We start from the raw sequence: 10,184 nt of genomic DNA, 5'->3' as shown, positions 1-10,184 counted from the left end.
GTTCAAAGTTTTAAACAGTCCCTTTTCATCTGAATTAACACAAACATGCTAATTAAACTCAGTTTAAACTGCCAAACAGTCAGTTCTAGCAATACATTAACCCAGTACACTTACAATGTAACAATACAGAAAACAGCATCAGTATAAATTAATTTTGAAAAGATTAGGAATTCCAGTCTTGATGAGTCAAACCCTGTTAAACCTCGTGTGAATGAGGGAAATGAGAATGTCACTTCAATAAAATCAAATATTGCCAACAAAGCAAGGATTATTACAACAATTAAACATTGTATGGGCTCGGGGAGCAACATGGCAAATGATTTTATGGGCACTGGATACATTATGTAAATTTGGGCTAAATGCTAATCGGGACTTTTTTTTTTTTTAAATCAGAATCTGCCTTAAAAAAAAAAAAAAAAAAAAAAAAAATCCTAGTTTATACCAATCTAAATTCAGACAGAAATTCTAGTTGTGAATGATTTACAAAGTCATTAGATTAAGTTTTTAGGGAGCATCATTTTTTTTTGTAACTTCATTGTAAATTTCAAGGAGATCCATTTTGAGTGATCAGTCAAGGGGTGACCCCACATCGCTACCTGAAATCAATTAGGACAAAATTGAACAGGACAGTAGTTAGAAATTAGAATTTTAAAACTTTTGCAGGGCACATTGTGTATATAGCCCATCATTTGTCCTGTAAGATTTTTAAAACCATTAGTCCACCCACAAAGCTCAATTTTAGACAATGTTCATGTGAATCCAATTAGGCAGCAGGTTCATGTGGGCGCACATTGAAGCTTTAGCAACATGCCAGTGCGTGTACATTAAAGTAGACTGGCATACTCATCGAATGGTTAGAGTGCAGCAGTACAATTAAACAGCTGTTTGACCAAGAACAGTCCTTGGAGGAACAAACGTGATCAATTGAGCAGAGTCTTAGTTTAAGTTAATTCCAAACATGACAGATGCCAAAGGATTGGTGGATTAAAATTAAATCTGACCATACAGTAGAAAACCTATGTTGATTTACACATTTGACATTCAAATGATCACAAAAGAAATTCACTCACTTTTTATTCATAAGAGTATTTGCTTACATCTTATGCACAGCAGATACAGAGAAATGTTTCTTAAACCAACCTAAATTCCTCCCAGACAATCCTGCTTCCATTTCAAAATGCCCCCCCACAAATCTTGTAATCCAGTTTCACAGCAATCTCATTTTAGCAGAGTGGCACACTTTCAGAACTTTATCACACCTCTCTTCATCGAAACAAATTGCACTTTTCCTCTAAAACTATCTTAACAGGATTATAGGAACAAAAACACCAAAACACAGATAACTAAACATTCAACTTTTACATCATTTAGTTGCACAAATGCATAAATACACATTACACAAAATGTACAAAAAAAAAAAAAAAACTTTATTCTCAAATAATGACACCAATATGAAACTAGGGATTGTCAGAACATGGGGATGCCTTCACGAGGTCCATACGAGCTAAGCCATTGAAGAACAGTCGACCTTGGACGTGTATGGCTGAGGAGCTACCGGAAAAATGTTTTGCTACCCCAATCAAGGTAACGAGACAAACTAAAAATTAGAATACACAACTACGTTCTAAATTCATGCCAAAAAAAAAAAAAAAAAAACATGCAATGACTTCACACTTCTAAAACTCCTAAAGCCAGCAGTCTGCCACAGAGGGACCATCTATACAACTTCAAGGTGTTAATTTTCCTCAATGATCATCCATGAAGCTCTGACTAGCTTGTTAAAGGTTCTAGCAAGTGCTATAATGTGCCCCAAAATATGGCACATTGAGACTGTCAACAGTAAGATAGTTTATAACCCTGACTCCCCCAGAGACAATTGGCACAGATATAAATACTGTTTCTAATGCACATTTGTCCATTAAATAAACCTGATTAAATTAAGGAGCTGGGCCAACCTCACTTCAGCCGGAGAAAGGTGTGATTTCCAGGCGCCTGTAGAGAAAATAAAGTTAGTCTCATGACAAACACGACATTGGTGGAATGCAGAACCAGTTTCCCTCAGTCCACATCTGAGCCCTGCTAAATTTGCCTAAAGTAGCCTTTGCAATAGTTTCATTTCTAATTAAAAACACTAGACAAGAGAATGTGTTCAGAACAAAAACATTGAACACATGGAGTTTTGGGAAAAACTTAATTAGTTAAAAAAAAAAAGTATGAACATACTTTAAAACCTTAAGGCCAAACATTTGCCGCATCCTTTTGACACTTGCTCAGGTTTTTTAAATTTGGATTGACATCTTGCACTTAATTACTGTTGTACAAGACCAGTTTTGCACTCAGTAAAAGGTAAATTGTGAAATCTAAAATACACTGTTTGACCAAAAGTTACTCACTAAATATCTAACAAAACTGCCGGGACTTCCATCCAGGCTGAGAAGTCTCAGAAGGTGTAGGGTACCAGCGCATCTAAAGAAACACAAACAGTCATGACGAAAATGAGGAGTTTGAACAATGCCAAAGGGTTTGACTATACTTTAAAATTTCTCTCAATTGAAAGCTGCCAAGGAATAGGCTTTTATGCAGTAGCTCATTGAGAATTTTACTACATAGAATGGAAAACAAATCCATTTAAATATTTCCAACCGGACCAGGGGTTGTGGGTTCGTATCCCACTGGGGCCTCCACTCCCTGAGAAGGGTTGCGTCAGGAAGGGCATCCGGCGTAAAAATTGTGCCAAACATATGTGCGTTCATCTGAGATGACACGGTGTGGCGACCCCGAAAGGGACAAGCCGAAAGAAAAACAACAACAACCTCTTAAAACACATTTTCAGAAGCCACAACATCACAGCCAAGAGGTTATCAGCAATTTGTTTGGATAAATCCCTTACTGCTGGGAGCTGGTAAGAACTGAAGCAACTTTAGAAATATGAGATTCCAATTAAAAAGCACCACTGTAGACAGATTTCGGCTACATTGGGTCGGAAGTATTTCTAAGTAAATATCTAGCATTCCTCCACCTCAGGTGCCCAGCAAAAAAAAAATAAAAAAAAGGCCATGTCATTGTGGTCTGTGACGTATCAAAGCATTCCCTCCCTTGCACTGACAATGAAAGGCGAAAGATTAGCACAGAAAGACCTTGAAATGACTCTCCCCCACACACGCAAAAAAAAAAGAAAAAACTGCCATCATTACAGTTCATAAGTGATTAACTACAATGTACATGACAACTGACAAACTTCAAGCAGAATTTTTTTTCTGAAAGCCATCTTTTGATAACCTCAAATGTAGACTGCATTTAAAATGTCACTAACAGACCCTACTTAATAGCCACCTAGTCATCCTTTCAGAAGAGAAACCTACAAACCTTGTGAACATGACAGCAAGTCACTTATTGCTATCAAATGGGCATTAATTGATACTGGGAAATACATTGTGTAACCAAGTCTTACACTTCCAACCATGTATAGTATAAATCCAAAGTGCTTGTTTAGAACAGCAGGACTGAAGTTGCGTAGTGTTTGACAGTTATGAAAATCTGAATGATTTAAAAAAAAAAAAAAAAAGTGCATGAAAGACACCGTTTGGTCCCTCACCTGGGCGTGGAGGGCTGCAGCCGCTGCGGCAGCCGCCGGATAAGTGAAGGCTGCGTGTGGGAGGCCAGGGGTCAGTTCTGTTGTGTACAGTGGATAAGGGGTCCACGCATCCGGGGAGGCTGGGATCAGCGCTGCCCCTGTCAGATCATCTGGGGGTATGTCAGATTAAAACAAAGCTTAACTCACCAATGCTGGAAAGTTATTTGTTGAAGTTAACATTCAATAACCACTTTGTTACATACTGAACCAATTTCACCAAATGTACATGTTATACACTAGCATGTGTAAAACCATGACAAATGTTGGTTGAAGTTTATCTGGAAAGAAGCAAAGCAGCTGAAGAATTAAGCATGCATGTGCAGGGTGTGTTAGATTGGTTAACTATAACCTGCCAATTTGAAGTCAGTATTTCCATAAAGACTTATTATGCCACTGGCCGAATGAGAGTGATGGTGAGCCTAGAGAGGTGCAGCCGTACAACTTACATGGGTCCCGTGCAATGAAGTGTGCTCCTAGAGCAGGGTGGATATTTGTGGGGTTCGGTGTGGCCATCAGCTTACTCTTTGCCATCTTGGTGTTGGCTTTAGCAAACTCTAAGCGCAGGGTCTGAGGGCTTTCAGGGTCAAAACGGATACCCTGAAGGAGAGACGGAGGGAAGGGCACATTGGATCGTAAGGGATGTGGGCTGATAGAGGGCTTATATTCATAGTCTGGCACCGTCTCCTTTCCTACAGCCATGTTTCAATACTCAGGATGTATCCTTCAGTTTTCCTAAAATGACCAGTGTTCGGCTCCATCTGGAGAAGACTCCCACTTCCTCCTACTGCGCCTACCCGAGCAGAACAGCTGAGGATCTCAGGACAAAGGACCGGCTGAAGGATACAACCTGAACGTATTTCAGTATGCTTACATCTCTTCTGCCTCAAGATTAAATCATGTGCTCACGTGACCGAATGAAATCAGCCACAACAAGCCAGGAGGAGAGAGAGAGAGAGATGTGGAAAGGGCCAATGTCAAGACCAAATAGCATTTTTGGGGTGGTTTTACCTTGCTTGTGTTTCTGTGCCCTAAGCGCTGTGCCCACATGCAAGTGAAGTATTTTGGAGTGTGTTTGTGTGTGCGCCATCTTGTGTCTCTAAGAAGTGATGCTCATAAGGAAGGCTAGACTGAGTGTGTGGGTTAGACACTGCCATTGTGGCCTACTGGTGACAAAATAAGGTTACACTACTGAAGATGTGTCCAATAACACTAAAACGTGGCTATAGAACAAGTATAGTAAAGCAGTGATATGCAAAATCAGGAGAGCTACAGACTTAAAAAAATAAATAAAAATGGATGTGTATCAAGGTCAAAGTAAACTACCGTAATGCTACAGGATTCTCCCATCTTTCCAAAAAAGTCCCTGCCATTGAATTATGGAAAGAGAAACAGATGACTTGTGGAAAATTGATGGGAAAGGATTTTCAAAACACTCCCTTTTGTCTTGAGATTTACGTTAGAACAAAAGCAAAGAATTAAGGGATAGTTAAATAATAGAATACTTGCATTTAGAGCATTTTTTGCAGCTTCAGCTCCAGATCGGCTGTCAAATGTTACAAACCCAACAGGCTGGAAAAAAAAAAAAAAAAAAAAAAAAAGTCAACCAGAGCAGCTTTAGAGTCTCACCTCCCCCTTCTCTTTACAGAAGGGAATCTAGTGGGAAAAGCATTGCTGCTCCTCGGACATCACCAAAAGATTTCTGTCCTAGCAATAGTTTTGACAACCACTGATGGAGAATCTCACCTGTTTTGATGTTAACTTAATCAGTGACCCCTCATAACCCTGCAGAGAAGAAAGACAGCCAATTACCCATCGTAGAGTCACATGCAATGAATTCAGGCGTGAACATTGCTTGCCGGAGGACGAGAACCTTCATCTGTGAGCCATCCGCTGGAGATCAGTCTGCCAGCATGGCTCCTGTTGCATTTCTTGTGCTAAATAAAGCAACACCCCCCCCCCCCCCAATCTGTGTGGTACTTCAATTTAAAGCCTGACATTTTCAATCAGAGTGAGCAAACGTACACAAAGGATTTCACGGCATATTCTTATAATGGGGAGAGAAGAGAAGTCTAGCCTTGACAGACAGTCCGTTGAAAACTCGCCAGAGTATAGTCAGATTTAGATACTTTAGGGGCAAGATTTAATTTTTTCAAGATATTCAAATAGATAAGCATAATCTAGCAGCCAGTCAACAGGTGCACAAGACAAGTGTCAGCAACAACTGCAACAAAATATTTCAGCCATTTTACAGTGCTTGAGTACCATTTGAGATAGAAAAGTTTCTCTTCAGCGCACAAATTTTGTCCCACATTGGGCTGGTTGGTCAGTGGTGAGGGCTACTCATTTACACATTCCACAGAATCATGCATGTGTGAGGGATACCACTTCCAATTTGGTTAGTTAGGACACAAGTGGGAGGGGTGTTTATGAACCATGGAGCCCAGTTGAAAACACAGCTGTGGACGAACAATGACGTGACCTCTTTTCCATATATGCAAATATTTGGACTCATTAGATTTCAATTACAATGTCCAAACTGGTTTTGAGGGGGAAATTGTACTAGACATCTCATCCAGTGTTTCCCAAAACTAGAGGCGAGGCACCCATTTTATATTTAAAACAACCTCGGGATACAAACTCAAAAATTATAAATACTGAAATGATCAGTATTTGCACAAATGCACCCACTCATTGTGAAATCCAGGCTTGTTCAACTCAAAGGAGATGAAAGAAAATCGTTGGATTCTAATGTATGAATGCGAACAGGTACATACAAATACTATTGATTGTACAGTCTATGAAGTGCATTTAATTGTTCTACAAAGCTATATTTGTGATTGTTTTTTTTAAATAAATTGAAAATGAGTAATATCCTACAGCCCCCAACATTTCATAGCCCCTTTTAAACCCATTAGTGTACCATACCTTAAAAGGCCTGAAAAGAAGATACAGTTCCCGTGGTTTGATATCAACTGGTAGGCCGCTGACAAACAGTGTTCGGACCTGAAATGAAACATTTTGAGTCAATGTTAAAAAAAGCAAGCTGAAATTTTGTAGACTGTTTAAGCTCCTCAACAATGTGTGAAATGAAGAGCTTTGGACATTTCCAAAGATGAACAGGAATCATACCAACATGACTTTAGTCATTCAGTGACCTGTGAAAATAAATCTCAAACTACCAATACACCCACATCTGATAAATACTCTAAGTGGCCAAACAGTCACAGTGAAGCAATACTGTACATGCTTGCTTTCCTCCATAAACATAACACTGGCCAAGTAAATGGCCAGTGAAAATGTCCAATTGGCTGCCCCCCTTGCCATCAGCTTTAAATTTCATAAATCATTTGCAAAATAGTATTAAAGTTATGATTCCCACACCCTGTCCTGCGAAATACAAAACACGCTCTAGTTTCACAAACAGGTCACCCGTGACTCAAACTTTAGTGAAAACACTCATTGTGATCCCCCTAAATGAGCAAAAAGCAAACAGAGCTTTCAACCCGCTGGGCGCGCACAGCTGATTGAAGGCCGATGCCGAGGGTATCCCAGTGTTGGCTCAGAAACAGTCTGCCGGGCACATTCATTCTCGGTGGGGAGGCCTCATCTACAATGGTGCTCCCAGAGAAACAGCACTGGACAACAGTTCACAGCTTGACACCATTTCCTTCCTCTGACCTATGGCCCCCACACGGCCATTTTTCAGCTGCCGCAGCACCAATTTCCTCCTTTCCAGGTAATACGCCTGAGCAGCTGACCGAGACAGTTAAACGTCACTATAGAATAAAGCACTCCAGTGTGCATCAGGCTTGCATGGAGTATTTATAAGGCAAACATGGGTCATGCATTCGGGAATTATGCTTGATCTTCAGTCACTTACACAAGCTTTGATAGGAGATCACGAACAAAAGGAAAGAAACAAACAGCCCCAGCCAGTGCTCTCTGCCAGTCTCCTTATGGAGTCATCAGTCCAGAAACTAAGCTGGACACAAAGACTAATTATGGCATCTGGAAGAGTCATCCTGTTGCCACTCAGTCAAAAGGAATGTTAAAGTTTTTCTTTTAAAAAAAAAAAAAAAAAAAAAAAAAAAAACCCTTGCATGAGGACTGAATTACGATGAACAGTATCTGTGTTTAAGACTATTATACGAGCTGCTCTAAATGCATTTGTACATAGATTTTTTTTTTAATAGTTTTGGGCACGTTAAATTAAATTTTTACTATTCACTACCCTCTAGGTGAATTTGAGAAGCTGGTCTATGTTAAGAGAGGAAAAAAAACCGCATTGGTGTCAATTTGACCCGCAACAGATCACGGATTTAAAAATCTGTTTCGACAGCGATGTCAATTTTACGACGGTCAAATAAACAAAGAGGTGAAGCTGACCTCCTCCTCCATGGAGACATTATTGTTAGTCTCCGTGTCCGTCTTGAGGCTCATGTTGAGGATGCTGCCGCGGAGCCGGGTGAGAGTGGCCCAAAGTGGGTTGCGGCTGCAGTAACAAGTCCGGTGAAGGTCGTTCAACTCCAAGTGGCGTGCGGTGAAGCGGTGAAGACGGTTTTCTTCTTATGAATAGCTTTAATTCGTGGTTCAGAGATGAATTAAAGTTGCCCTCCCCTCAATAAAAAAAAAAAAAAAAAAAAAAAACACAAAAAGTCGAGCGAGGAGGGGGGGGGTGGACTAAAAGGGAGCGAGAGAAAAGGAAACGCGCTAAACTAAAGGTGAGAAGGTGGATTCGTGCTCCGCGTGTGAGGGTGAAAGACGTGGGGGGGGGAAGAAGTGCGAGTAAAAAGCTGAGAGCCTCTCCGGTCACATCAATGCCTTCAGCTGGGGTGGGACAGCCTGCGAGCCCGAGGTACAAGTCCACTTTTCTCCTCCTCCCGCACTTCAATTAGCTCATCAATTATGTGCATATGTGTGCGCGGACGTAATCAGCGCAGATCCGCCTCAGCTGCGCCAAGAACCTGCCCCTCCCCGGACCTCGCCGCGGGCCTCTCGGCCAATCGACTGCGTGCGCCGATGCCGTTGCCACTTTATTAGGGACACCGGTCCATGTGCCAACTGCTTGGGGATTTGCTTCACACTTGATTTGGGGGGAATTCTCAGTCGTCTAAAATCAGAGAAAGAGGTGGGAAGCCCTCGTAAGATACTGGAAAAAAAAATGTAGCAGGACAAGGCAGAAAGTGCATATAATAACACCCCCCACCACCACTTGACTATTTTAACAGCCATCGTCGACCCCTCGCCAAAAAAAAGGCATATTTACGTAAATTATAAAGTTTAAATCTATCTCATTATTCCATCCTTAAAGTGTTTGCGACTGTATGAATTCAGCGTGGCGGCTAATAATTATCATACTATCATTTTGTAGTACTTATTTCGTTTTCTATAAAGGTAAAAAGATCGATAATGGTAGTAGGATAACATATAAGGAAATAATGTGAAGATACTGATATATAAACGTAATGTATTTAAAACTGGACGCGGCAAAAAAAAAATATTTGGAAATAATACATTCAAGGCACTGTGCACTTGAGTATAAAAAAATGATGAAAAATCCAACACGTAGTTGTATTTGTCATTATTTGAGTTCCTATACAATAAAGCCGATATGTGTGTTTTTAATGAAAAAAAAAATGCGCGAAATGAGATGTAAGGCAGCCGTGGACATGGACGTGGACGTGGACCTGGACGTGTGCCCGGCATGCAGTGTGTGTTTCCTCCCAACGAGCCGCTCTCAAAGGCCACGCAGCTTCCTGACTTTGTGTTGGAACACAATCAGACCTGCAGGACGAGGAGGGGCCCATGCAAGGAGCGACAAGCACGGCGTTTCAGGCCCTCTGCGAGCATCTCATCTAAAAATAGGAAAGTGGTGCGTCTAATGGTGTCGATCTCGAGACAGATCCACTCACTCTCGCGGAGAGACACGTGCCAAACTACATTTTCAGCGAATGTTTAAACTGGAAGATGCTGCGAAAACAATTTGGGGGCTGCAAATATAATTTGTATTTTCTGGTTCAAAGATCTACTTATTGCGAGATTTTTAGAACGAACAAAATAATTATGTTATGCCTTTTGATTTACTGTTTGTTATAAGTGCATTGTACAAAAAAAGGTACTATTGACGGTTGCATTATATTGTCACCGAGAGTGCATGCTCACTAATCTGGGTTTTATTATTAACATTGATTGGATTATATTTCAGATCTCGTCTATTATTTGTTTTGGTCTTTAAAGAGGAATCAAATTTTAAGTATGTGAACGTGAAAAAAACCCAGCGAGTCGCTCTGCAGCTGCCTGCATTGTTTGAAAACGGGAGGGAACAACATCTATTTCACTCCGTTTGTCATTTTAGTAACACTCCCCGCTTATGAAAAATTCAATCTGCTGCGGCGTCATTAATTTATTCAGTAAGTACAACTTGCACAGTTCGGAAGTTTTAATGAAAAGGAAGGCCATCACAAGTGGGACTGATAAAAAATTGAATCTGCGCAATATTTGAATCCACTGTAATTAAATAGAAAATCTCATTTTGTAGATCTCTTCACTA

The 10,184-nt window shown here is 40.6% G+C and overlaps 1 protein-coding gene across 1 annotated transcript; it reads right to left on the bottom strand.

The window, feature by feature from the left end:
* Window positions 1–1,057: 1,057 nt before the first annotated feature.
* rbpms2a (RNA binding protein, mRNA processing factor 2a) lies at window positions 1,058–8,524 on the bottom strand. The gene is made up of 8 exons (XM_061815261.1): window positions 8,021–8,524; window positions 6,560–6,637; window positions 5,378–5,416; window positions 5,141–5,203; window positions 4,081–4,231; window positions 3,596–3,744; window positions 2,394–2,466; window positions 1,058–1,992 (listed from the first exon to the last, which is right to left on the bottom strand). The coding sequence occupies exons 1-7, from the start codon at window positions 8,072–8,074 to the stop codon at window positions 2,401–2,403; spliced, it is 600 nt and encodes a 199-aa protein (XP_061671245.1). The 5' UTR covers window positions 8,075–8,524; the 3' UTR covers window positions 1,058–1,992; window positions 2,394–2,400.
* Window positions 8,525–10,184: the final 1,660 nt, after the last annotated feature.

This window comes from Syngnathoides biaculeatus, chromosome 3 (assembly GCF_019802595.1).
Source record: "Syngnathoides biaculeatus isolate LvHL_M chromosome 3, ASM1980259v1, whole genome shotgun sequence".
In the NCBI taxonomy this organism is placed as follows: domain Eukaryota; kingdom Metazoa; phylum Chordata; class Actinopteri; order Syngnathiformes; family Syngnathidae; genus Syngnathoides; species Syngnathoides biaculeatus.
This window is presented reverse-complemented; position numbering and strand designations above follow the sequence as displayed.